Source organism: Hemibagrus wyckioides, linkage group LG01 (assembly GCF_019097595.1).
Source record: "Hemibagrus wyckioides isolate EC202008001 linkage group LG01, SWU_Hwy_1.0, whole genome shotgun sequence".
Classification (NCBI taxonomy): Eukaryota; Metazoa; Chordata; class Actinopteri; order Siluriformes; family Bagridae; genus Hemibagrus; species Hemibagrus wyckioides.
Window position 1 is genome coordinate 29,669,859 of NC_080710.1, and position 27,296 is coordinate 29,697,154.

At 38.3% G+C, this 27,296-nt stretch overlaps 1 protein-coding gene across 2 annotated transcripts; it reads left to right on the forward strand.

Moving 5' to 3' along the window:
• Positions 1-7: 7 nt before the first annotated feature.
• Positions 8-19,178, forward strand: si:ch73-206p6.1 (phospholipid scramblase 2). 2 transcript variants are annotated; one of them, XM_058399849.1, is made up of 7 exons: positions 8-287; positions 7,130-7,210; positions 7,387-7,429; positions 10,122-10,342; positions 11,725-11,886; positions 14,701-14,859; positions 16,553-19,178. In XM_058399849.1, exons 2-7 carry the CDS (start codon positions 7,139-7,141, stop codon positions 16,580-16,582), a joined length of 687 nt encoding a protein of 228 aa, XP_058255832.1. In that variant the 5' UTR covers positions 8-287; positions 7,130-7,138; the 3' UTR covers positions 16,583-19,178. The 2 variants fall into 2 exon arrangements, with proteins under 2 accessions (XP_058255832.1, XP_058255841.1); XM_058399858.1 differs by having other exon boundaries at positions 276-396.
• Positions 19,179-27,296: the final 8,118 nt, after the last annotated feature.

Below are 27,296 nucleotides of genomic sequence, written 5' to 3' on the forward strand. Positions count from 1 at the left end.
GAACGACACATCACCAAGAGCCAATCAAATGCGTGGGTTTATACATGGGAAGTCCAGCGCACTTGATCCATCGCGTTTGTTTTTACAAAAAGACAGCAATGGTCGCTTTGTGAGCAGATTTATTTATTAAGTGCATTTTATAAACGCAGAAAATCGTTTTTGGACTAGTTCTGTGATCGCTCGTTTTTTTAGACAGGTTGTTATTTTTAGAGTAAACATGTCGGTCAGGGGTTGAGTCTGTCCATCTTACTGGGTTTGTTCTGGCTTGGTGACGCCTACAATAAACGGTAAGCGCAGAGGATTTGTTTATGCTGGGATCTACTAACGCTTGCTTATTTGGATTTGTTCTTTCTTGAAACAAACAGAAATCTCGTCTAATGTCCATCACAGTAAACGGTTTGTATTGCTGTGTTTATAATGTAGTTTATTTCTGTATCACTGAATCCGCTTTGAATTCCGGTGTGTTTCCGCCTAGAGGCTGTACTATCTGCTGTAGACTAACCGGTTAAAGAAAAGGGGCGGAAAATAATAATAATAATAATAATAATAATAATAATAATAATAATAATAATAAAACTGTATGCAAAAGTGAGGGAGAGCTGGGCATGTTGTCACTTTTCTTGTGTGTTATACATTCAAATATCATACCAGATGAAAATCTTTGTGGCCAATAGTATATGGACACCTGACCGTCACACCCATATGTGCTCCATCCTTAAAGCTGGAAGGAAACGATTGTATAAAATGTGTTTGTATGCTGTAACATTATAATTTATCTTCACTGGAAACGAGAGGCCCAAATCTGCTCCAGCATGACAATGCCCCTGTACACAAAGCAAGCTCCAGACATGGTTCCGAAGGTTTTATGTGGAAGATCTTGAGTGTCCTGCACAGAACCCTGACTCTGACTCCGCCCCACTGAACTCCTTTGGGATGAACTGGAACTGGAACTGGAAGTGGAGTCTCTTCACCCAACATCACTATGCCTGATCTCACTAATGATCTTATAGCTGAATGAACACGAATCCACACAGGGTGGAGAAGAGTGGAGCTGATTGTAACAGCAAAGACGGACTAAACCTTGAATATGAACTCCGATGTTCAACAAACATGCCTGGCTGTCCACAAACCTTTGGTTGTGAAGTGTAACATTTAAGTATGGAGCTACAGAAGGTTAAATAGAGGGCATTAGTTACAATTTACCTCATCAGTTTAAGGCTTGATTTTTTTTTTTCCAGGCATAAAATGTGTTGTTTCTGTAAGAACCAGTAGGACTAGATGTGAAAGGTGTGGGTGGGTGTACGGCCTCCCCCACTAGCACTAAAATCTAGTGCACCAGTTAAAACTCACACTTACACTTGCTTAGTAAAATACATTCAGGGCCATAAATATGTAGACATTGACAAAGCTATTATTTTAGCTGTCTAAAACAGTGTAGTGGAGTTGAAAATAGGAATTAGCACTTTTTATGTGAACCTACTCTTTATAATGGACCAAAAGTAATAGGACATAAAGCAGGTTTTCTTGGGGACAGGGATGATGGTGGCTTGCTTGACACATGTGGAGATCACGATTAGATTCAAAGAGAGCTTAAAGATGTCCATGAAAACGTATGCTAATTAGTCAACACAGGCCTTTTACATCCATGGATGCCATCAGGTCCTGGTGCCTTCTGGGTGTTTACTTGGTAGCAAATCCATTTGCATCAATGACTGGCTAAAATCTGGAAACAACTGACCTATCCACACACTGAGATTCTTCTCTTTTATGCTTTGCCAGGTCATAACTTTAGCTGCCTTCACATCCTGCTTGTTCTTTTGGGTAGTCTGCCTTCATGTTTGCCTTCAGCATGTGAGAAGCAGTTCAGGATTCAGTAGCCTAATTAGTTCCTGAGAAGCACTTGGTTGGGCAGTTGCATGTGAATATAAGCAGTTGAGGAAAGGACATTTATTTTCATTTACATTATTCAAGTTTTCTTCCTCATATCATCTCAGGGAGTTTTTCCACACCACCATTGCCTCAGGCTTGCTCATTATGGATAAAATGTTAGGGATAAATAGTAACTTAACTTTAAGCTTTAGAATGTTTTCTGCTTTGCGATAATGTCCATTGTTAAAAGTGCTATACAAATAAATTGAATTGAAATTGGTTTTTTATTCCTCTTCTTTGCCTTAAAGTCTTGGGTTGATTTAGAAGTCTAATGAATGTTTTGAAATCTTTGGCTGAATGTGAGCAGATAAGCTTTGGTCAGCAGTTGCGTCATCAACAAATGCAAGGCCACCACTCCTGCTGGCAGCTGTACACACCCACGCCGTAAGATGAGGTGGTATGCTTCAAATCATCAGCAGTTCCTTCCCTTCTCAGTGTTCTTCTTTTCCTACATCTTTGTCGCCTCTGTTTTTAGGATGTTGTAATGATACTGTGGGCATTCCACAAACAACATGCTGAGTCAATGGCCTATAAGGCTGGGAGTTTATTTCCACTGATGAACTCTGCTAATCTTAGCACTGCTCTGAAGACCTTTGGTACAGCAGCTGCTCTGCGTCTGACTGCAAACAGTGGCGCAGCATGCTCACATCAGAACGCTCTCTGTGGTGTAGAGGTTTGAGATGATTTCAGAGGATCTTAGCTTCTGCAGGAAGTACTGCTTGCTCTAACTAATGTGACTGTGTGAAGGCTTTTGAATGAGATCCTCTGAAAATGAAAAACACCAAGGAACCAGTAGGACTTAACTCTCTCCACCCCATTGATGTGGATAAGAGCGTTATCCCGTCTGTGACACCATATGCTCTTAGCTCTTCTCTGTAGATGTACATTAGCTCCAGGATGGTTGTATCATCAGCAAATTTTATGATGATTGAGGTGTGTGCAGCAGCTTAGTAATAAATGAGGAAATGAAAGGGGGCTGAGCAAACATCCCCATGGGTCACCAGTGTGAGATGCATGGAGGTCTGTGTGTGTGTGTGTGTGTCTTTCATCCTTGAATACCTGGGGTATGCTGATCAGGAAGTCCACAATCCAGACCCAGATCCGTCAACTTGACTGAGATTGGTAGGGAAGTTGATTTTGAATGCAGAGATAAAAAATCTCCTTCCTCCAGGGGTTTCAGGCCAGAGTACATGGTTATTGCATTAGTGTCATCAGTGTCTGGTGTCTGGTAGAGAGGAGTAGATGTGGCATTTGGCAAGCTGCTCAAAGCACTTCATGATCACTGATGTAAGTGCTACAGTGTGGTAGTCATTCAGGAAGCAGATAGCAGATGTCTTGGGGACAGGGATGATGGTGATCTGTGTATGGCATGTGGAGATCACAGCCAGATTTAATGAGAGGTTAAAGATGTCAGTGAAAACATCTGCTAATTAGTTAACACAGGCCCTTAAGAGAAGAGGCCAGTACCTGATGGCATCACATCCATGGATGCCATCAGGTTCTGGTGCCTTGTGAACCTTGAGGGTCATTCAGGCAGGAGACAGCAGATGTCTTGGGGACAGGGATGATGGTGGTCTGCTTGACGCGTGTGGAGATCACGCCCAGATTCAAAGAGAGATTAAAGATGTCCGTGAAAACATTAGTCAACACAATCGCTTCATGTCCATGGATGCCATGAGGTCCTGGTTTCTTCTGAGTGTTGAGGGTATGCATCATGGTCAGCAGGTATTTTCACAGCAGGGAATGTATTGCCTGCTTCAAAGCAAGTGGAGAATGTGTTGAACTTGTCAGATAAAGCGTCAGATGTAGACTCCACTGTAGTCTGTTACAATGTGTATATAGCAGAGTGCTCCACATGCATTTTGGGTCAGAGACATGATGGTCCATCTCTGTTTTTCCTTGAAGTCTCTCTCGGCAGATCTGATAGCCTTTTGAAGGTTTTAGAAGGACCAGTCGGGTCCCCAGAGCTGAAGGCTGTAGTTGATGCTCTCGGCCTGGCGCGCACCTCTCCAATGACCCATGATTTCTGTTTTGAGAAATGACCTTACATTGACTGTTGGGACAGCATCATCATTTGTTGATTTGAGGTTACTGAGTGTTTATCATGAACCAAGGCCCTGTGCCTTTGGTCTTACCAGAGTTTGGTGTTCTGGCTTGGTGGAAGGTGAGTCCTGCCTGTGTAATGACCGTTATGGCCACCGCTGAGAATAAGCACACCAGCGTGCACCAGTTCTGTGTGTCCTGTTGAAATTTGACTCTCAAACTAATTTTGTTAAGTTTGTTATCCAAACAATGAATGCAATCATGGTGGCTCATGGATACCATAAAACAGGACTGCAGCTAGAGTATTATAACAAAACCGGACACCAAGTGTCTCCGTGTCTGTCCACTTATCCATGTCCTTTATTTATATATTTCTGTATAGGTGCTTTGTAACAATGTTTGTTGTTAAAAGCGTTATAAATAAAATTTAACTGAATAAAAAATGTCAGATTCCAGTTGACTATATAAACAGAATATTGACCTTGGGACATGAAGTCAGACAAAACTTGGCTCCTCTGGTGTTGGAGGTATGATGTTGGAGGTGTGACAGCTCACCCTTCTCCTCCTTACTCAGTGTTTCTTTTAAATCTGTACATTTACTTCTTGAATATGATTTGATATGCATGTAAAATAATTCCACCTAGCGGCTGCACAGCATGTGGTTTTGTAAACCGATTTTGGTCTCTGTTAAAGATAATGATCTACTGAAACCCTGAACTGGTAGTTTTCAAAGGTTTACTTTGTGCTTCAGGGCTTCTGTAAAGATGTACCGAAAAAGATGTATGTAATTGCACTGCATTTAACTCCGTATACTATGAGTTTATTGATGAATTCTGGAGTAAATCTGATTAACCCTCAGAGAAAGGGATTTTCAGATGAATTACAGCACTCAGTTAAATGATCCCATTAAAGTAAAAGCACTCTGTTCCTTATAATGCAGCCTTTTTTTTTTTAAACCCATGATTCATGAAGGGTAAGTAGCATGTAGTGCCTAATGTACGCTCCTTCTCCTGACCATTTGTCTAAGTGCTATTCTGATGGGATGTGATTTCAGGCACATTAGTTAAAGTTAAGTAACGCTGCCTGAGGACTTCTGTAGTAGCCGTGATCGATTTGCGCGGGATAAGTAATCCCTGTATAAATCCTATAAATGAAAGTGTGTTCCTGAAGGTCAGCTTTCCAAATGTTCCATATTAATGCTGCCTGATTTGTTTTGGTCTTGCTCTGGGCCAATACCTGGCTTCAACTGGGTTTTATTTGATGAAAGATGATCAAGAAAGAGTGAACATTTCACGATATGTCTATGCTGATGAAACAACACACATCACATACATTACCCGAGGTTATTCCAGCCGGTCAATAGTATAATCTTTCCAGATGTCTGCAAAATTTCCTGATGCCACGCCTTCAGACTGGACTAAAGTCCCAGAGATGCTTTAATGTATCCCCAGGGTGTATTTCTGCTTCAGATCCACAGACAGCCTAATGATGATAAAACGCTTACTGAAGACAAATGAATGAACGTATAACTGATCCTAACACCAATTTATCATTTTATGTAATGGTACTTTTTCTCTTCTTCACACATACACTGTATGCACTGAATATTCATGCAATTATCCAATCAGACAATCATGTAGAAGCAGTACAATGCTTAAAGTCATGCAGATATACGTCATGAGCTTTTTATAGCAAAGATTTGGGGGTTGAGGGTGGGGGTGGTTGTTTTAGAAGCTGAGGATCTCCTGGGTTTTTGTGTGAACTCATATGAAAATAGCTTTGTTAATATGAGAGGTCAGAGGAGAAAAGCTAACAGGTTTGAGCTGACAGGAAGTGGGGATGTGGTAGCTTAGTGGTTGAGGTCTTGGATTACTGATCAGAAGCTTGTGAGTCTGAATTCCAGGTCCAACAAGCTGCCACTGCCAGGCCCCTGAGCAAGGGCCTTGATGGTCAATTGCTCAGCTATACAGAATGAGATAAAATATAAGTTTCTCTGGATATGGGTGTCTTCCAAATGCTATAAATGTAAATGATATACTGATGTAGTAGCTCATATAACTGTGGTCAGCCGAAAAGCATCAAAACACACAACATATCAAACCATGAGGTAGATAGACTATAAAGGCAGAAGACCGGATTGTGTTTCATGTCTAAGAACCAGGAACAGGAATCTGAGATGGCGGTTAAAGATGGTGGAGGAAACACTGGCTATCATCAGCTTAACCTTTTTTATGTGTACGCTGCTGTTTCGTTCTGCCATGGGAATGGAAATCGACTTATAAGACAATTTTTAATCAGTGTAAACAAACCAATTATTTCATGGTCGCAAGTCTGATATAAAATGAGTCAGGACTCATGTTGGCTTTCAGTGTGAGCCATGTGTTTTTCTCTCTGTTGTGATAACCTTACACAGAATTTTACTGGTTGAAGATAACACCCCAGCAGAAATGGGTCATCACCATTTACTTTGGAGATAAAGAACATTTATGCAAACAAAAAACTGTTTTTGTTTAATTGGAACTTCTCCATGAATATATTGCCCATAGACGGCCAGATAAAAACAGATTTGCTTATGAAAAACTACACTAGGTTACGTATGCAACCCAGTTCCCTGAGAAGGGAAGGAGATGCTGCATTGTAATGGACGCTATGGGAATGCTCCTCGTCTGAAGCTCTATGTAAAATCATGGCAATCTATTGGCTAAGGAGGTCATGTGACGAGGTGGAGCACACCAGTAAGGCCATAAAAGGGTGTCTGTCTGTCTGTCTGTCTGTCTGTCTGTCTGTCTGTCTGTCTGTCTATCTGTCTATCTGTCTATCTGTCTATCTGTCTATCTGTCTATCTATCTATCTATCTATCTATCTATCTATCTATCTATCTATCAGTGGCAGGAGCGTTCCCATAGCATCAGCCATGACAGCATCAAGGTACAAGTACAAATTCTTAAATCTGAGAGTCTGCTTTCATATGAGCTTAATATTAACCTCCATTGTGGAGTGTGATTATACCCAAATATTTAACGCTGGACAAGAACACTAGAAAACTTCCCATTGCATTTTTTGGCTTCTGGGAAAAAGAGTGGAGTAAAGCAAAGTTCAGGGCCACACAACACTGCCTTTATTATTTATTAACTTTAACCTGTTTTGCTTTTCTCAGGAGACAAACATGGCACATATGTACATGATGGCTAACCCTGGGATGCCCAGTTACCCACCTGGGCTTGAGTATCTGACACAGGTGAGAGCTCCATGTGCTAACAGGATGTGTTTCTATGCATGTTTTTCTTTAAGTGATAGTGAAGTGTGTTATTTTAATACATCACTCGTATATTGTATTGCATGCTGTACACTATATTGGTACACATGCCATTAAAACATGATGACATTGAGAAATTTCTATTCATGCTACTGCAGATCGATCAGCTACTGATTAAACAGAAGGTGGAGCTCATCGAGGGTAAGTCCTATACCCGTCACAGGGATTGTTCTTGATATCTAGGTTATGTGGCTACTTCCTTTGTGTCTATGCGAAATCTCAAGAGCCTGTTATCTTGTTAAACTAGCACGCCTCCTTCCATCCCACCTCGAGCTGAGTGAGCTCTGGAGACATGCTTAACTCTCAAGTGAGATGCTCCATAAAAATAGAGTGAGCTAATTGGCTCATCACACGGTTTACACTCACTGCCTTGTTTGAAATACAAGTATTTAGTCATTTATACAATGTGTGTATCGACATGGTTATGTTGTTAAAATGTAATAATAGCTAAACGATCAGTTAGGAGTTTAATGCATTAGAGGATTATAAACTGTTGAAGAAAGGACATTGTTTACTTTTACATTATGTACTGTCCAGTGTCACCCAAATGAGGATGAGGTTCCCTTCTGAGCCGGGTTCCTCTCAAGGTTTCTTCCTCATATCATCTCAGGGCGTCACCTCAGGCTTGCTCATTAGGGATAAATGTTAGAGATAAAAAGAAAGTTAACTTTAAACTTTAGAATTTTTTGTATGTTTCTATACTTCTGTAAAGCTGCTTTGAGACAATGTCCATTGTTAAAAGCACTATACAAATAAATTGAATGGAAAATAATATTCCTACATTAGAATACTTATTAAAACCAAACATCAAGTCCTTTGGTTATAAATAAAATATAAAATATATTACATTATAAAAAATATAAATATAAAATAAAATAAATAAAATATTTAAGATAAATATTTTCTCAAGAGAAATATTTTTTTTTATAAAAATATGAAAAAATTGTTCCAACAATAAATGTTTTGGGATAGGAATGTACCATCTAAAGGTGCCAGGTAAATTTCTCTATTAAACTTTTTTCCCTATCTTCAGAACCATAAAGCAGATTTTAAATAAATAGTTTTTACACTACTACATGTGGTTTATAAAGTTTATAAGGAAAATTTACTTCCCTTCCAAATGACACATAAATTGACATTCTTATCAGATATTATAAAGTGGGTGGAGCTTAAATATAAGATTTAGATTATTTAAATAGTTTCAGATTATAAGGTTGTCAGAAATGGGGGAAAAAATAGAGAATAAATATATTTCTGTTTAGTTTTGATTAATTTATTAGTGCATGATCCATTTCAATTGTCATTTCTACTGGTAGTAAGTATCCATACTGTCTAACTCAGACTAAATTTATACACAGTGTTGTGTTCACAATAAATAGTTATGATGGGTTAAATATGGTTTAAATCTGAAATAGTTCTGGTTTTTAATATATTATACTTATGTGGTTCTGGATTTGGAGGAAAAAACGAAACCGTTTACAGTAGGTCTGGAGGTTAGACTGTGGTTTCAGAACTTCATTCATCAGACACGCCTGTCTACAGACAATTAATCAGATTTTAAGTGGCTGCGGCTGAAAAGTGAAGCTGAAGAAGGATGATAAAAGCGACGTGAGAGGTGCTCTTGATGTAGAACGGTCACATACTCTGTCTTAGAGAGCTTATTACTCATGTTCAGCTGACATCTAGGAGAGAGCTTCTCAAACATGGCCAGGGTGTTTTTATTTTTTTTTAAATATGTTGGGCCTCCACATACGGTCATCATGAGTAAAAGATTAAAACTCTGAACAACAAGTTGTCTGGAAAATAATGGCTAATGTGCCAAAGTTAAAGTATCATTTCTGCATAATATTGCATCAATTCAAGATATTTATGTTTTTGCTTGATGCAGTATCTCATTATTATATATAAAATATATATATTTTTAATCTTAATATCCCATTACAACTTATTTTTACCATCCAGCTATTCAGGCTGTAACATCAACAGTTAGTTTATATTATATGGATGGATGGATGGATGGATAGATGGATAGATAGATAGATGGATAGATGGATGGATCAATAACAACCCAGAGCCTTAACCACTTGAGCTACCACCAAAAAGAAAACAAACTCGGGTGCAGAACAGCAGACCTGAGCTTTTTTTTTCTCACTTATGTGAAAGCGTGAGACGAGTTGTTATTTAAAGTGCTGTGTTCTTCTGATCATGGTTCTCATTGCTGCAAATATGCAAATAAGTTGAAGGAACCAGGGTTTAGGAATGTGTAATGTCAGATCCTGAAGAGTCAGGCTTCAGTGTTAACCCCAGGTAAAGTATGAGCAGCGTGAAATCTGTAACTACAAAACCCAGGATTCTGTTTACCTGAAGTTTAGAATGACACAGGGAAATGATTTCAAGTGTGAAAAGTCCTAATGTGTCACATTTTGAGGCTTATGGCCTCTGAAGAATTAAGAGATTGGCGAATGTCCGTATACTAATACTATTTATAGCGTTTGGCAGACACCCTTATCCAGAGCGACTTACAATTTCTCTTATTTTTTTTTTGAGCAATTAAGGGTTAAGGGTCTTGCTCAGGGGTCCAGTAGTGGCAGCTTGGTGGACCTGGGACTCAAACTCACAACATTCTGAACAGTAGTCCAATACCTTAATCCCCTATTGGGGTGCCCTTAACATGGTTTAGCATGCTAGATGTCCATGAGGAAGGCATTAATAGTCGTTCCTGTACCATTCATATCAGTGTTAAGACAATAATCATAGTGCCGTGTTTCACATTACTGTGTTAGTGTGGTTGAATTTATACCCAATGCACCCTTGTGTGAATGTGTGTTTACAGCTCTGGTGGGCTTCGAGAGCAACAACAAGTATGAAATCAAGAACTCGATGGGTCAGAACGTGTTCTACGCGGTGGAGGAGAACGACTGTCTAACGCGGCAGTGCTGCGGCCCTCTGCGCTCCTTCACCATCCGCATCCTAGATAACTTCGGCCAAGAAGTGATCACCGTCAGCCGACCCCTCAAGTGCATGTCCTGCTTCTTCCCATGCTGTCTGCAAGAGGTGAGTGCAGCGGGCAGTGAGTGTGTTGTGTAGTGAAGCACTAGATTGATGGTATTCCTTTATCTCCTGGGTGTCTTATTTGCCGTCTTTTTGTATAGAAAGAACATCTGCTTGTCTTTTAAAAATCTTTCATATCATTTTGAGAGTCTCTTCAATTCTGTGCTTTATTCTGCGCAGTCATAAGAGCAATGGGAATAACTGTCGCTACGGATCTCCAGTCATTTTTCAAGGCACGTTTCTGTTATTTATTTATTTGTGTGCTGTTTTAGGAAAATAATTAACAACACTTTTTTAACGACTCAGCATCACTGTTACCATCTCAGTGCTGATTTTTTTTCCCCAGTAGTGAAAATCTTATTTTTTACATCACACATTATGATCTTGAATATAATAGTATAATTAATATAATAGAAACCAAATCTAATATTCTTAAACCTATTTTCAAACATTTCTGATTATTTTTTAACTTCTTTAGGCAGATTTTTTATTTTCATTTTTATTTGCAAATGGTATGCGTTGATTTCTAGAAGCAAAATTCTGTCAAAAGAATGAGAAAATAGTAAAATATGTCTAGAAATCTGACAAGATTAAAGATATCGCCTGCTAAGACATAATTTTTCCCCTCCACCACAGTTTGATTCATTTTGATTCAGTGACTCATTTGAAAATGATTCATTTTTCATTTAATAACAAACGATACATTGTCCTTTTCATCAGTTCATGGTTACGTTTAAAGTGGGAATTGTTTTGCTTAAAGCTGGAACTTCTTTCTCTTTCTTGAAGTTAATACAATGAGGAAAAGATAACAGCCATGCTACAGAGAAACCAGAAGGTACTTCAGTCCTGAAGATCTTCCTGTGGCAGTAAAAACACCGCTGTAGCGTCATGTTTGACTCTTCAGTCCATCTTTAAAAATCATTACGAGCTTGATTTACATTAGCTTGACTTTCAGCTGTTTTGGGCAGCGACGTTTGTGCTATAACTTCACTGCAGAATCGAGTGGAATCTGATTCACACTGAAGAGAATACAAGACTGTTCACTGAATGAAAACATCATCACGGTGATGCTGAAACGATACGGCAGATTCTAGTAATCTGAACATTTTGTGCCAGGATCTTGTTTTATCACCCATGATGTTTCTTCTGTCCTGGCAGAGATCTTTTGTCAGGGTCGGTATTAATGTTCCCAGCTCGGCAAGGCAAGCAGATGAACAATCCCAGCTCACCCTGATGTTTTGGCAGACAAGGGTTTTTTTTAAATGGAAATTCAGAGCAAGTGGAAGAGTTTCCAAGTTTCCAGAAAGTCTTCCAGTTGGGTTTTGAGTAAATCTCTCTCTCTCTCTCTCTCTCTCTCTCTCTCTCCCCCTCTTGTCTCATCTTAGCTGGAGGTCCAGTCTCCACCAGGGAACGTTGTAGGTTATGTGATCCAAGAGTGGCATCCTTTCCTTCCCAAGTTCACCATCCAGAACGAGCACAAGGAGCCTGTGCTGAAGCTGCAGGGACCCTTCTGTGGCTGGAGCTGCCTTCCAGACGTCGACTTTGAGGTACCGTGACTCTGCCCAGATCATTCATCATCACTCTGGCACTGCATGAGACACCCCAAAGCCTTAAGGGATTAATAAGGGCTGCAGATTGGGCTGAAATGCACTTCAAGTAAGAGAGCCCTGGGGTTCTGCACCCTAAAAGAGGTTAATGGAGGTAAAAACAAACTAACAAGAAAAAAAAAAGTCATTGTTAAGTTTCTATATGCAGTGCTTCACTCTCACATTGGTCAAATAAATCATTCTCCACAAGAGGGAGCCAGTAGCACTCGTCGTGTCAGAACTTTTATTTGTTCACTGAGGAGATTTACAGCTCTTAGCAGAGGCTCAAACCTGGAAGGATTTACCTCATGAGTTTTTCCCTTTTTGGAGGAAAAAAACATCCTCAAGCTACTACAAAAAGGTCCAGATCTAAAGCTGTGTCCTAAATGATGCACTAAACACTATGCACTGTGTACTCAAGGGTCTAGTGTATGAATGTTAGAAGTGTAGTATCGCCTCAGATGGAACGCTAATGTTTTTATCAACGGTAGTATGAGCTGTTTCTCACACACAAACACATGCAGTGTGATGCTGCTACAGTCGCTTTAGTAGAATACATTGGATTTTTAATATGTTGGGAAAATAAATCGCACAACCTTGGCTAATTTAAAAGACATTTGTAAGACGTCTGGTCCAACGTTGTCTTGAAAACGTTCTCACCCTGCATCCAAGCCTGGTAGCCCCGCCCCTATTTGGTGACGTAAGCAAGAGTGCATGAAGTGTCCACACTGAATAAATGCATCAGCCTGAAGTGCACTTCTTCTTGTCAGTGTAAACGCAATATTTACACTACATAATGGAGCAGAATAGTGCACAAGTATGCGATTTGGGACGCGTCAAGCTAAAACCTGACAAGCCAAGGGATTTTTTATTTTTTATTCATTAAATTAGTCATAAGTGATGACCACCAGAAGTGATTATGTCACAGTGATGGCACTTTTTGTCACTATGCTGAAGGATTGTTCTAGATTTAAACCTCCTGGAGAAAGAGAAAGCACTCTTGAGAACCGCACATGGCAAATAATTCTTCTCAGGTGTTCCTCATCGTCTGCTCAACAGCTTTCTTGAATAATTAAGAATAAAGAGAAATAAAAGCCTACGCTTGAATCGTTTTGAATGTTTTTTGTTTTTCACTCAAAGTGAGTAGTTGTTAAAAATAATAATATTAACATGAGCAGAAATAGACATAACAGCCCATGTGCAAGACCGTATTTTACCCCGAGTCCGAGAGGCTAAATATAATTTATTCCATAAAAGACATTAATCTTTTCCGCATGGCAGGTGAGTCCATGTTCTTCCCGTCTGTCTTCACTTCACGGATGAAAGGTCCGAATTTCCGCTCAGCGCTAGTGATTGGAATTCCAGCCCTTTTCATTGAGTCGGATCATTTGGCTCGGTCTTCTGGCTCCCGAACGGCTCATTGGCCTTGTTTTTTGTTGTTCTGTATCTGTGATTCATTTCTGTTTATCCTGGGGTTTCTGCGGGACACAGACGAAGAGAAGTGTCTTACTGTGCATTATAGAACTAAAAACATGCTGATTTGATATACTTGTGTTCTTCGTGTGACGTAAAATGAACACCCATTCCCTGGGGTTCGATAGAATCAACTGAGTCTGAAACCAACTCGGGCTGCAGTATATGTGCCCTTTGCGAAAACCACCTAACATTACATATAGTACATCTTCAACAAGCAGCAGTACAGAGGAAAACGCAGCGCACACGCTCACGTCTGTCCGAATTCATCCCTCACCTAAAAGAGACGACTTTTTTGAAAATGATGCGTATTGTGTGTGAATACAACAAAAAATGCTACTAACGATGCTAGGTATGATACTACTGTTGTTGTTGTTGATAATGTCACCAAGTTTAAATCCTGAAAACACCATCTGTTGCTGCCTATAATCTCTGGCTATAATCTCTGGGTGGGAGGAGCTTACTCCTCCCCTGTCAATCACAACAATACTAGCCAGTTGTGGTAAGAGGTGGCTTTTCTCTGTGTATGCTACGTGGTTCTGTCCTGAAGCATGTGTGTTCACCTTCACTCTCCTCAGCTGGTAACTGTGTAGACGGGGGGACAAATATAACTAAATAAGTTCGGTTTCACTTCATGTACTCTTCTGTAGCAGTCAGCAGATTTTTAGTATATGTTAATGTATTGGCCCAATGGTTAAGGTTCTGGGTGATCAGAAGATCAGAGGTTCAAGCTTTAGCATTGCTAATCTGCTGAATGTTGAGCCCTTGAGCAAGACCCTTAACCCTCTCTGAGGTCTGGAATATATTTGTGACTTATAAAAGTTTCTGCTTCAATATTTTTAATGTTTAGGAATTGGACCCAGCATCACTACACTGGCTTCACGGTGTCTGTTTACTTCACATACACTTGAAGCTTCCCAACATCTAAACAAAAACACTTAGACGGTTTTAGAGAAACACAGTGATGTAAAAGAGAGAAAACGTAGAGAGAAAAATGTAATGTAATGAGGTCGGGATTGATGTATCAAACACCAGAGGTCATTGATATCAGCCTGAATTTTGGGCAGTAACCTCATCAGTCAATGATCATCAGTCTTGTTTGTTTTCGGCTAAATCCATCGGGCTGGAATGTGCTTCATGTCATTCATCCACAGGAGATTTATTCTAATAATAATAATATTACATATATTTTTAAAGAGTATTACAGCAAGCCATATGTATTTATCAATTGCATACAGACTAATGAAGCAAGTTAAACATTTTTTACAAATCAATAACATTTGTGTTCCTGTCCTCTGACAGATTTTGACCATGGATGAAGTGAGCATCGGGAGAATCAGTAAACAGTGGACCGGCCTTCTCCGAGAAATCTTTACAGACACGGATAACTTCGGGATCCAGTTCCCCATGGACCTCGATGTCCGAATGAAAGCGGTGATGATCGGACTCTGCTTCCTTATTGTGAGTACTCTCGGGTCATGGTCCTGGGAATCTGTTACCATGCAGAATTTTTTTTTTTTTATACAACTGAGCAATTGAGGGTTAAGGGCCTTGCTCAGGGGCCCAGCAGTGGGCAGCTTAGTGGACCTGGGATTCAAACTCACAATCTTCCTATCAGTAGATCACCACTAAGCTACCATATCCAACAGCAGACTTTACCCTGTTTACAGCACATGTGACCCTGTCCAAGCTTATTTAATGTTTCAAGAAATTGTTCACATTCTCTTGGTTAACCCTTGTGAGGGTCTGTTCCACCAGAGGAATAGAAATGTTCTTATGGGACATTATTAATAGTATAAACGAATGATATTTATCTGTGAGTCTGATTATAAAATGAGTCAGGACTTTTAGACGTGTGTTGAATAACCTTACACAGAATTTTAGTTGGTTGAAGATACAATTTTTAGCTGCTTATGAACAAACACTTGGGGCATCGCAAGTGAGTGGGGTAGAAAAATCACAGGAGTGCTAGAAGTCTCATAGCGGCAGTGTTGATACAGCGGTAAATCACAGTAGCATGTGCAGGACACAGTGTTCTAATACTGTTATGGAGAAGTTGAACACATTTTTAGTCCAGTTCAACCTTGACTATTCCTTTTCTTTTATGGACATCTCTTCTATTTAGTGCCCAAATATGAGCAACAAAAATCTACTCACACCGAGCAATAATGAAAATGGCGACTTAAACAATAAAACTATTTATAATAATTAAATACAGTCTTCTAATGTCTCATGCTGGGAAAATTCATCATAGCCTTCATTGATGGGATATAGATTTACTCCTCTTCCACAAAAAACCAGTCCTGATCTTCCTCCTGCCAAAAAAAACGGCTCTGTGTAAAAGGGTGGAATGTGTAATAGACAAGTTTATGGGATTTTTGTACATTATGGCAAGATTGCTTGATTGATCAATAAATAAATAAAAGTGAGATTGCTGCCTGGATGACTAGGACATGTGAGTGTACAGATCCCAAAGATGACTGAATAACTAATTACAATAAATAACCGAGGAAATGGTCGGTTCCTCCGGGATTTTGCGAACACAAAAATAAACACAATCATGCGTACTCCATATTAAACTTTCCAAAATGACAGCAGATTTTCCACAGATCCGGTCCGGGACGTGTCGCGTGACGTCGTCACAACACACATTCAGCCAAATGCCTCTTTCATTCACGTGTGAGGAACATGAGCACAGCTCTTATAAAAAGTAATTACATATGTGTATTCACTGCTATTCGTTTAAAAGAAGAATCCTGTGACTGTCACAAATTCTTTCACAAATTCAAGTTAAAAACAACCTCTAAGTTGCATCACAAATTAAAAATAAAATTTAAAAAAAAAAAAATAATAAGTAAAATAATTCTGCAAAATCAAGCAGGTTTGAAGGCAACCATAACAAAAACACTCCATGAAATACTGAAGACTCTGAGTGGTAAATAATTAATATTATTAATAATTAATAATAATTTCTAATGATCAAATTATTTTTAAATGTATATGCTTTTTTATATAAAAAAGGTTTTAATTTTTAAATTTGTCAAATAAAATTTTTCTTTTTATTCTCTTGTTTTTTAATCAGCTCCATTTGAATTGTTGCTGAACACATGATCTCTATATTTCTGCGTTTGATTTATTCTTCTTCCTTTTACAGGACTTCATGTTTTTCGAGACGAACAACTAACTGCTGAGCGAACAAAAGGAAGAAGCAAACGAAAGAAAGAAGCAGAAAGGAGAAGTAAAGGCGTCTGTTCCAGAAACAGGACTGGGATGAATAAATCCCGTACCATCGTGATTAATGATTCCAGTTAAACAGATCAGCTTAACCAGTCCTGCATACGTTCAACCAGGGTCATGGAAAAAAGTAAAACAAAAGATGTTTTTCACACCAAAAGAAAATGGGAAGGCTTAGGCTAAAATAAAATAAAATAATATAAAATAAAACATATTTTAAAAAATAAACTGCTATATAGAGAAGGTTCTCTAGCTTTACTGCATTCAGTATTTAAGCAAATTAATATTTAATTTATATAAATTGTTAGCCTAATCAAGAAATTCAATTTTGGAACAATTTTTAGGTCCAAACAAAGTATCCAGTTAGTCTTTTAATGTAAATAAACTGAAAAGTTTTATTGGAGATTGGGGTGCGGAGTGAAGTGAAGTTAATATTCAGACATTCAGTGAAACATTTTACTACACGGATTAAATGTGAATATTCTCTTGTGATATTCAGAGGAGCTTGACTTTTTTTCTTCTTTTTTCTTCTTCTCCCAAAATTACAGCAGATTTTCCGTAGATTCGAGCCGGGACGTGTCGTGTCACGTCATCACAACACGCATTCAACCAAATCCCTCTTCCAGTCACGTGTGTGTGGAACATGAGTACAGCTGTCAAGTCATTACATACGTGTCTCACTGATAGGAGTGTAAAGAAGAATCCTGTGCTTGCGATTTCAACAACTGAATTAGTTTAACAGAAAAAATCCAGTTTTCACAGCATTACTGCTTAAATGTCGCGTTTGTGTTAAGCTAAGAAGCTAAAGATTCTTTCTAATCGTTGTAAAATAAAAGAAATCTGGATTTGCCCCAATCCCACTTTCTGGAACAGACCCTAACTGTCCTTATTAAATCCATATAGCCTTTATATACAGAGTTAATAAAAAATGAGCTAGAATTAATTTTTATTTAGCCATTATACACTGTACTTGTTTCCCCCCCCCCTCTCTTGCCCTGATCTCCTGCCCCACTTTTCAAGCAGAGCAGTTTAAGCAGTTAAGGTTTAAAGGTTCCCTGAAATATTTGGATAAAACCCCTAGCTGCTGTGTGATGAGGCTTTTGAGCTCAGTCGACTAACACCCCACCTGCCTTCCTTCCTTCCTCCCTTCCTTCCTCCCTTCCTTCCTCAGACTGAAGTATGTGTAGATATTTGAAACCTGTAAGTGTGCATCGTAAAGTGTAGTGGTTTGTATTCCTGCTTCAACAGAAAATCTACAAACGCAACACTTATGTGAAACCGAATATTTCTGACCATGACCAAAACTATGTGACTCCTTTATTTTATTCTATTTCATTTTATTTTATTTTATTCTGTTTTATTTTATTTTATTTTTTAAAAAACCACAGCGCTGTTGAATTGATTAGCTGCTAGAACAGTAGCTCTGATGAGGCTTAAATAAATAAATAAATCGTCATTTTAAAACTATCAGATAATTAACCTTGGACGTTTTGTTATTTAACCGAGTGTAAGTAATATATGGTGTGTGTTCTTTTTCTGTTCTCTTTTTTTTCTCTATTTATTTATGTCACATATATAGCAGGAGTCTCCTATCAGCATCTGCAAATTTTCTGGAAAGTTTTTACTCTTTGTGGTCATTTTTTATTTTTAGTTTTATTTATCCTCTTAACTATAAGATAGGAAAAACGAGTGGTCAGCGAGGAAGCTGCTGTAAAGTAAGTAAACGTAAAGTGATAGAAAGTAAGGAAATGAGTGAAAATGAGACTAACTGTTACAACGTTAAATATAAAAATGAAAAAGAATGCCATGTTGTACTTTAATACAAATGAACTAATTAATTATTATTGTTATTTAATTAATTAATTTCCTTATTAAATTAAATAGTTAATTAATTAATTAATTAATGTCAAATCGCTGTGGTACAAGGGGAATAAAACACTTCTATGTGGTCACTATAATAAGCCATTTAAATATTTACACACCCTGAATTTATTTAATTTTTTTCCTGATTTCTAATATGTTCCTATATATCCTTTGGATGCCCTTTGTCACTGGAAAGCTGTTTATGAGTCCAGAATAGACAAAAAGGATCTGTTGTAAAGCTACTGCATTGATGTTTCATTTAATTTCGTGTCACTGTGGGTTAATATTTAGACATTTTTTGTTGTCAAACTCATTTCCAAAACACACTCATTTTTACAGTACTACCAAACGTCTGCAGTAGAGGGCAACAGCAGCCTGGCTAACCTCTGCATCTCCTACCTTTACACTTCAGCCTTTTTTATTATTATTATTATTATTATTATTATTATTATTATTATTATTATTAATGCCAGTGTACACCAATACTGTTTTGTTTTTTAATTTATTTTTATTTTACTCAGGTAAACATGCATGCAACCTATGCTTGCACTTTAAAAATCTGTGTGAGTCTGTGAAGCTGTAGTTCACTTGATGCCTGTTGTGCTCGTTAATACAGAATGTAGTCTACGCACTGCCTCCTTCCACAGGTTTTTATTAAATAAATTATTTATTTTCAGCTTTCAGTGGTCTCATGGGTTTTTGTGTGGCATTTTTGAAGGTGTAAAGTGTTACCCTGATTGTCAGACTAGTTATTTACACCGATCAGGCATAACATTATGAGCAGTGAGAGGTGAAGTGAATAAGACTGATGATCTCCTCATCATGGCACCTGTTAGTGGGTGGGATATATTAGACAGCAAGTCAACATTTTGTCCTCAAAGTTGATGTGTTAGAAGCAGGAAAAATGGACAAGTGTAAGGATTTGAGCGAGTTTGACGAAGGGCCAAATTGTGATGGCTAGACCACTGGATCAGAGCATCTCCAAAACTGCAGCTCTTGTGGGGTGTTCCCGGTCTGCAGTGGTCAGTATCTATCAAAAGTGGTCCAAGGAAGGAGCAGTGGTGAACCGGAGACAGGGTCATGGGCGGTCAAGGCTCATTGATGGACGTGTGGAGTGAAGGCCGGCCCGTGTGATCCGATCCAACAGACGAGCTTCTGTTGATCAAACTGCTGAAGACGTTAATGCTGGTTCTGATAGAAAGGTGTCAGAATACACAGTGCAGAATGGGTCAGGGCTGTTTTGGCAGCAAAAGGGGGACCAACACAATATTTGGCAGGCGGTCATAATGTTATGCCTGGTTAGTGTATTAAAACATGGGTAAAGGTGGTGTTTTAAATGGTGGGGAGGAAGAAATAATAGGGTTATATGGTGTATTATGTTTCTGTAGTTTAACTAAAGCACCAAAAAACAACTAGTTTTCCAAATCTAATGATTCTGGGAAAGTTTAAGTGCATTGAAGCAGATTATCTATGACTCTGTGTCTGTATGAACAAACACAACACCTCGCATAAGTCTTCACCCTGATGGCAGTGTATCTGATGCATCTCTCATGTCACTTGTTTACTAACCTTTAGTCTATTTTTTATGCTATAATACTGGAATAATGTCTACCACTATGCTCAAAAATTGGGATTTTTTTTCTAAATACAGTGGAACCTCAGCCGTTCTGGAGGCGAGTTCTTAAGGCGAAAATTTGTATTGCAAAATTAATTTTCCCATAAGAAATACTGTAAATGCAGATAATCCGTTTCAGCCACCCAAAAAATATGACCAATATTAGCAATACGAAGTGTGTGTAAACTGTATGGCTGCTAACAAAGAACTGTTTCTGCTCGCCCTTGCCAATCTCCTTGCTCTTCATGAACTTTATTATGTCCAATAGCTATAGGGGTCGCACACCCAATCAACAAAATACATGTTAAATAAAGAATAAGGAAAATTAAATACAACATTTAAATTAGGATAAAAAAATAAATATCAGAAATGAATATTTGGTTCCTACAATGTTTTACCAATGAAGAACTCTTTATCCTGGTAAAATCCTTCCCTTCCTTTCTTCCTTTCCCCTTATCTTTCCCTTCCCATTCCTTTCCCATATCCCTTTCCTTCCCTTCCCTTCCCTTCCCTTGATTTCACGCCTACACAGTGGTAAGGTTACAGTATGTCAGATTTGCTGAAACCTTAAAACAGCTGTACAGAAAACCAGATGTAGATTTACATAATTAAAGAACAAGCTAGGAGCAATGGTGGAAAGGAAAATCTCAGAGATGTCACGAAGCCTTGGAGAGTCCAAATTGATCCCGTCCTCTTCTGGGTGATAGAAAAATTGGGAATTTTGCCCCTTTAAGACACAGATTGGACCTCAAGGAGCAATGGTGTAGCTTTTGAATTGGCTTTTAGAGTATGCAGCTTTGCAGATTGAAGATATACTAAAGATTACAAAAGTGTACCATTGATATGTTCCCAATTAATGAAAAATGGGGCAGTTTAATCCCCTTTTTTTCTAAAATGTCTCTGGATTGAACAACTACCAACAACAGATCTGACGTCAACAACTCTCCTCATTTATAGACTGGAGGATTGGAAAGTAATGCTTAATTGATGATTGATTTCCTAAAGACTGATCTGGGGATGATGTTCCAGCTTCAAAATGTCGACCTAATCCATTCCACAGAGGATGGAAAAATGAAAAATAACAGATCAGTGATGTAATAAAGCCGGTCCGATTGAAGCTGGCAAAAGGTTTGACATTGATAATCCAGGTTCATCCATCATCACGTCACTTCTACTCTGTCAAAGACTTCTGTGTCACTTCAGTAGGGCTAATTTCACCCATCACCTTGATGGATTCGACTTTTGTGTGATATAGAATATAACTCTATTTTTTTCAAATTTTTTCCCAAATCATAAATGACCATGGTGTCACTTTCCCAAAACTGCAGCATTAGTTTTAGTGCTTAAAAAAGTATGTTTATAATAAGGAGAAATAATTAAGACATTTATATTTGTGATTTTTATATATTTCCAGTGCTTAGATCCACTTCACATTTACACATATAATGTCTTTTTGCTTGCATTTAAATCTGTAAATAATACTAAAACAATCCCTGTAAAAAACGTCAGAATGTTAGTTTTGACATTTTAAAATAAATTCATCCATTTCTCCTCAGATTCAGTCTATCGTCTGGTGAGATGCAAACCAATGGATTAATAATACGAGATTATTAAATAGTAATGGCTCAGTACCATGTTCAGAGAAGCAGCTCCATGTCATGATGCTCCCACCACCATGCTTCACTGGAGGAGGTGGTCATACACACAACCCTTCTTCCTCCATATCTGAGAAGTTGAGTTATTTCTGTTTGTTTTTATTTTGTTCTATTTTTCAAATTTCTGATTTGTTTATATGCTTTGTGTAATTTTTAGACAATGATCTTTTTAGCAGATGAATTTTACATGTGGTGGAGTAATGCAGATGATCATCCTTCAGTTCCTTGCTTATTCCTCTGTGTGTAAGTCTTGTTCCTGTTGCTTTCAGGTCATCCTGTAATTCTTTTCCTGCTGCTTCTGGCTTCTCCCTTCATTATCATTAGTCTAAAAGTACACTATATTACCAAAAGTTTTGGGACACCGCTCCAAATCATTGAATTCAGGTGTTTTTCAGGGTTTGGACTCGGCCCCTTAGTGCCAGTGAAAGGAACTCTTAATGCATCAGCTTCATACCAAGACATTTTGGACAATTTTATGCTCCCAAATTTGTGGGAACAGTTTGGGGATGACCCCTTCCTGTTCCAACATGACTGCACACAAGTGCACAAAGCAAGGTCCATAAAGACCTGGATGAGTGAGTTTTGTGTGGAGGAACTTGGCTCAAGCTGAGTCCTGACCTCAACTTGATAGAACACCTCTGGGATGAATAAGAGATTGTGAGTCAGACCTTCTCGTCCAACATTAGTGCCTGACCACACAAATGCACTTCTAGAGGAATGGTCAAATATTCCCATAAACACACTCCTAAACCTTGTGGAAAGTTTTCCCAGAAGAGTTGAAGCTGTTATAGCTGCAAAGGGCAGGACAATTCCATATTACATTCATGTGCATGTAAAGGCAGACGTCCCAAAACTTTTGGCTATATAGTGTATGTTGTGAACTCTTCTATTGTGCACCATTCCCGGGATCATTTTCCATGAACTCTCCACCTACTTATTACTGACAGGGATGTTTAAAATCTTTGCTATGAGTCTGTGGCTTTTTCTGTAATGTTATCCCTGAGACCTTTAGGGAAGATCTTTTACCTTCACCTTTGATGGATATTTGTTTCTTCCTGACTAATGAAAATGTCTATTCTTATCTCATCATGAGAGATTTGATCAAAATTATGTATTTTATTTTTTGTTAACTGTTCAGAAGGATATGGTGTCTGGTCAGGTTCGGGGGTTCCTACCTCTTCTCTGGGTATGGAGTTCACATGTTCTCCTGCTTGGGTGGTTACTCCAGGTTCTCTGGTTTCCTCCCCTAGTCCAAAGACATGCATTGTAGGCTGATTGGCATCTCTAAATTGTGTAAAGGTGTCCCCTGCTTTGTGACCTGACTATTACTATATACTATATATAATGCCTCAGACAGGAGAAGCTTCTCTCCTGTAATTTAATGAATGGTGTTGAGAGGTTTTATGATGTCTGGGTTCCTTGTGATTATACGTTCTGTCGGTGTGTGCTTATTAAGCCAATTACAATTTCAAGATTGTAGACGGTATAATTGAAACCAATGTCATGGTAACAACGATGAGGATTGTTAGATCTTAATTGTCTGTTGGTCTATTTTAGGACGCATTTAGACGAATCTTAGCACTATTCCTGCAAGGAAAGCTTCTAATAAAGGCTGGATACCGAGTTCAGGAACAGAGCTGTGGTTCTCGGGTTAGAATGGCAAGCAAGTTTGTGGCCACAAGGACAGGAACCAGGGGAATTTAATCTAACAAAATCCAGGCTTCATGTGTCCACATTGCAAGACGATGGAGGCAGAGTGAAGTAGTAAATTACAGAGAGAGAGAAATTCGCAGTCATCCATGTTGGCAACAGTAGAAGTGTTGCAGTAATGTTTGTTTGGGAGAGAATTAAAGTTTATGCATGCAGTGAACCTTGATAGTCGTGGTACTGATTAATTTGACAAATCTGTTTGAAAGCTTCCCTCTCCTTTGTAGGCTGAAATCTAAACCGGTCACGAGTTGGCTGGATTTGCTTTTAAAGTCAAATCCAAGCTTTAAGCTTTTGGCTCAGTTAGGTAAACAAACTGCTACCATCAGTCTATTTAGCTTCATTAGGAATAAAACACAAATTGGTGGGATGTTATCATGCTGAAATGGAATTTTTTGAACAGGTAATTCTGTTGCTACACTTTATAATAGCACTTTCTCTTTTTTCTTCACTCTTTTACACTCATGCCATAATAATTTATAATAACTAATCACACCATATACATCATATACAGTAGATATATGTTGTATCTTGTTACTGACTTGTAGCTGCTGTAACACTGGCTTGTATCCATCCATCCATCCATCCATCCATCCATCCATCTATCTATCTATCTATCTATCTATCTATCTATCTATCTATCTATCTATCTATCTATCTATCTATCTATCTATCTATCTATCTATCTATCTATCATAAGTCATGAAGCTTTTATCGTCATTTCAACCATATATAGCTGATGCAGTACATAAAGTGAAACTGATCATTTCTCCAGGACCCTGGTGCTACATAAAACAACACAGAGATAAGGACAGCAAGTAAGATGTCTTAACCAAATAAAGTGCATCGTTTGCAACCTAGTGCAAACAAACAATAGAAAACACTACAGGACAGACACCCAAAATAGCACTATACAAATCAAGTAGAATTAAATTGAATAGTTCTTGAATGGCATTAACACCAGCCTAATTCTTGCTCTCTGGATGTGTCTCAATCAGCTCCCTAGTTCAATAGTCAGGGTGAATGAGTGACAAGTTAACCATTTTACGGTCTCTCTCTCTCTCTCTCTCTCTCTCTCTCTCTCTCTCTCTCTCTCTCTCTCTTCCTCCAAAATCCTTCCAGTGCACTAGAATGTTCGCTCCCAATAAATCCTTCAATGCACCACAAAATCCAGGGCTTACTATGTTCCCTTCTATTCTATTCTTATCTTTTCTATTATTCTATTACTGCACAACTGGATGACCATGACTCTTTGCCAACTACAAACATAAGTAGATTGTATATTGCATGTAGTAGTATATTGTTGTAGCTCACAAATGACTACTTGTGTCATAGATTTTTAACTTTATTTGAAGATCTATACACGGATTGTTTGATGTGGTTACTGCTTTTCCAAAAGGTCCACTAGCTAGCCTCTTAGAGCTCTCCTACTTGAACCATGACAGAAATTAGACCAATTGAGAAGCAGCGTCAGTCTCGGTCACTGACTCAAAGGCTGTTTCTCTCTAATATACTGTATGAGTTTCTTTCTAAAAAAAGTTCATGTTTTGCCTCATTTGTATTTTGGACACTGCTTCAGTTGTTGAACGTCGGTTTCTATGAACTTCCAAGAACTCCCATTAGCCATGACATGGAGGATTCCAGCATGTGTCCTTTGTACTTGTCTTCGTAGAACACCCACTCTTATACTGATGAATTTCTCCCATTTGCAAACCATCTCCCTGAGTGTGAAGCAGTGAAGGCCAAAGTGGCTAGAAACCCTGTGCTAATACTTTCCAGTCATCTGGACAAGCTTTCTTCAGAATTCTGGTGTAAACTCTTCTGAACTGGCCATATTTATTTTTTACTACATATCTCCTTTCATTTTAGCAGCCACTCATTTCAGTTCAAAGCCTACAGAAGAGTTTATAGAAAAATACACTATTTAGACTCAAAATTTGTCAAATCAAAAATCAAACCTATAGTATTTAAAATGATACTCCAGTTATGTTACAGTAATTTTGATGCATTATCCTATCATTTTAAATACTATAGATTTTTGAATAATTGTTTTGTACTTTTTCCACTTGTGCCTCAGGTTCAAATCTAAAACTTTCTTTCTTTCTTTCTTTCTTTCTTTCTTTCTTTCTTTCTTTCTTTCTTTCTTTCTTTCTTTCTTTCTTTCTTTCTTTCTTTCTTTCTTTCTTTCTTTCTTTCTTTCTTTCTTTCTTTCTTTCTTTCTTTCTTTCTTTCTTTAATGTAGTGCAAAATATACAAACCATCTGCTACCAGCAGTAGCATTTCTGTCACAGCTAATAACGACATACGGTGTAGACTAAACTTTGTTCAAGATTTTATTATTTTCTTGGAACAATTTAATGCTATTGTCTCGTTAATTGCAAATTTTATAGACCAGTTTAAAGGGCTTCCAGATGGTGGGTCAGGCTTCCTGTAGCTGCACACATCCGATTTAAAACACTAATGTTTGTCTACACAGCTAAAAGAGGACCAGACTCCACCTACATGAAGGCTTTTATTATCTTAAACGTCTCTCCATCTTGTTCCCACTGAGCCACTTGCATGCCTTGACCCAAAATCTCTTAAGATCCAAGGAAAACCTGAATCGAGGCTCATCTTGGTCCTGGCAGCCACATGTTGAAGTGAACTTTCTCTGGCTATCGGAACATCTCAGTCGAAGTCCTAGAGCAATTCCAAGCATTTCCATAAGCACTAATTCCCAAATGTCTTGTACTATTTTTGCTTTTAACTCATTGTACTAACTCCTCTCTAATAGGGTTTCAGTCACTCTGGATCCTTTTTCAGTCAATGGGAAGAGTCTCTGCCAAGCACTGTATAACTCATCTCTCCTTTTTTTGGACTGGCTTAATTTTCCTTTTTAAAGAAATTATTTCAGACTATGGCATTTCTGCCCTGTTTCATCTCCTGGGCAGCTCAAAATAACAAACCACACAATTTGCTGTCAAGTGCATGTCTTCAATTATTTTAATGAGCAAGATTAAATTAAACTAATATGATTAACATAATGATATGGTTAAATATACAAACTCTTCTAAGATGTCACTTTTTTTGGAAACAGGAACGTCACTTCTTTTTGGAAGCAGGGAGGTCTGATAAATTTTTGGTTGTGGTTCATAACTAAAAATAATAATGTGGAACAGAACAGAGTTTAAGGTATGGAGACTTGGAGAATTTCATGTTTAGTGAAGCTGTTATCACAGTACCACGTTTGCATAAATGCAAACCTTAAGGTTCTGCCTTGTTACTATATTTATGTATATGGCATTTGGTAGACGCCCTTACCCAGAGCAACATACATTTATCGCATTCATACGACTGAGCAGTTGAGGGCAGTTAAGCAAAGGGACTTGCTCAAGGGCCCAGCAGTGGCAGCTTGGTGGTCCTGGGATTGGATTCCATCCTATATTTAACCATATTATTATTGAGATATTGCAGGAACTTCCTTCTGATTGCTTGACAGAAAGACGAATGTCAGGAGATTCACATGAAAGCATCTGTATGACAAATAAAAATGATCTCTTTTCAACACTTGACCAAGATGTGACCTTGTCCCTGGATCAATTCCAAAAATTTCATTTTCTGATAGCAATGACAATTCCATATCAATCCTGCAAAAATTCAACCACTCGTTCTTGAGATATTGTACTTCCAGGCCTCTCAGACAGACACACATTCAACCTGAAAAAGCATAATCCCTCTGCTGCTCTTGTTCAGAAGACATAAAAAGTCACTTTAAGGCATTTGTTAACAGAAAATGAAAAGAAACAGATGCCAAAAATGGGACGTTATTGGGCTTCCATGCTAGC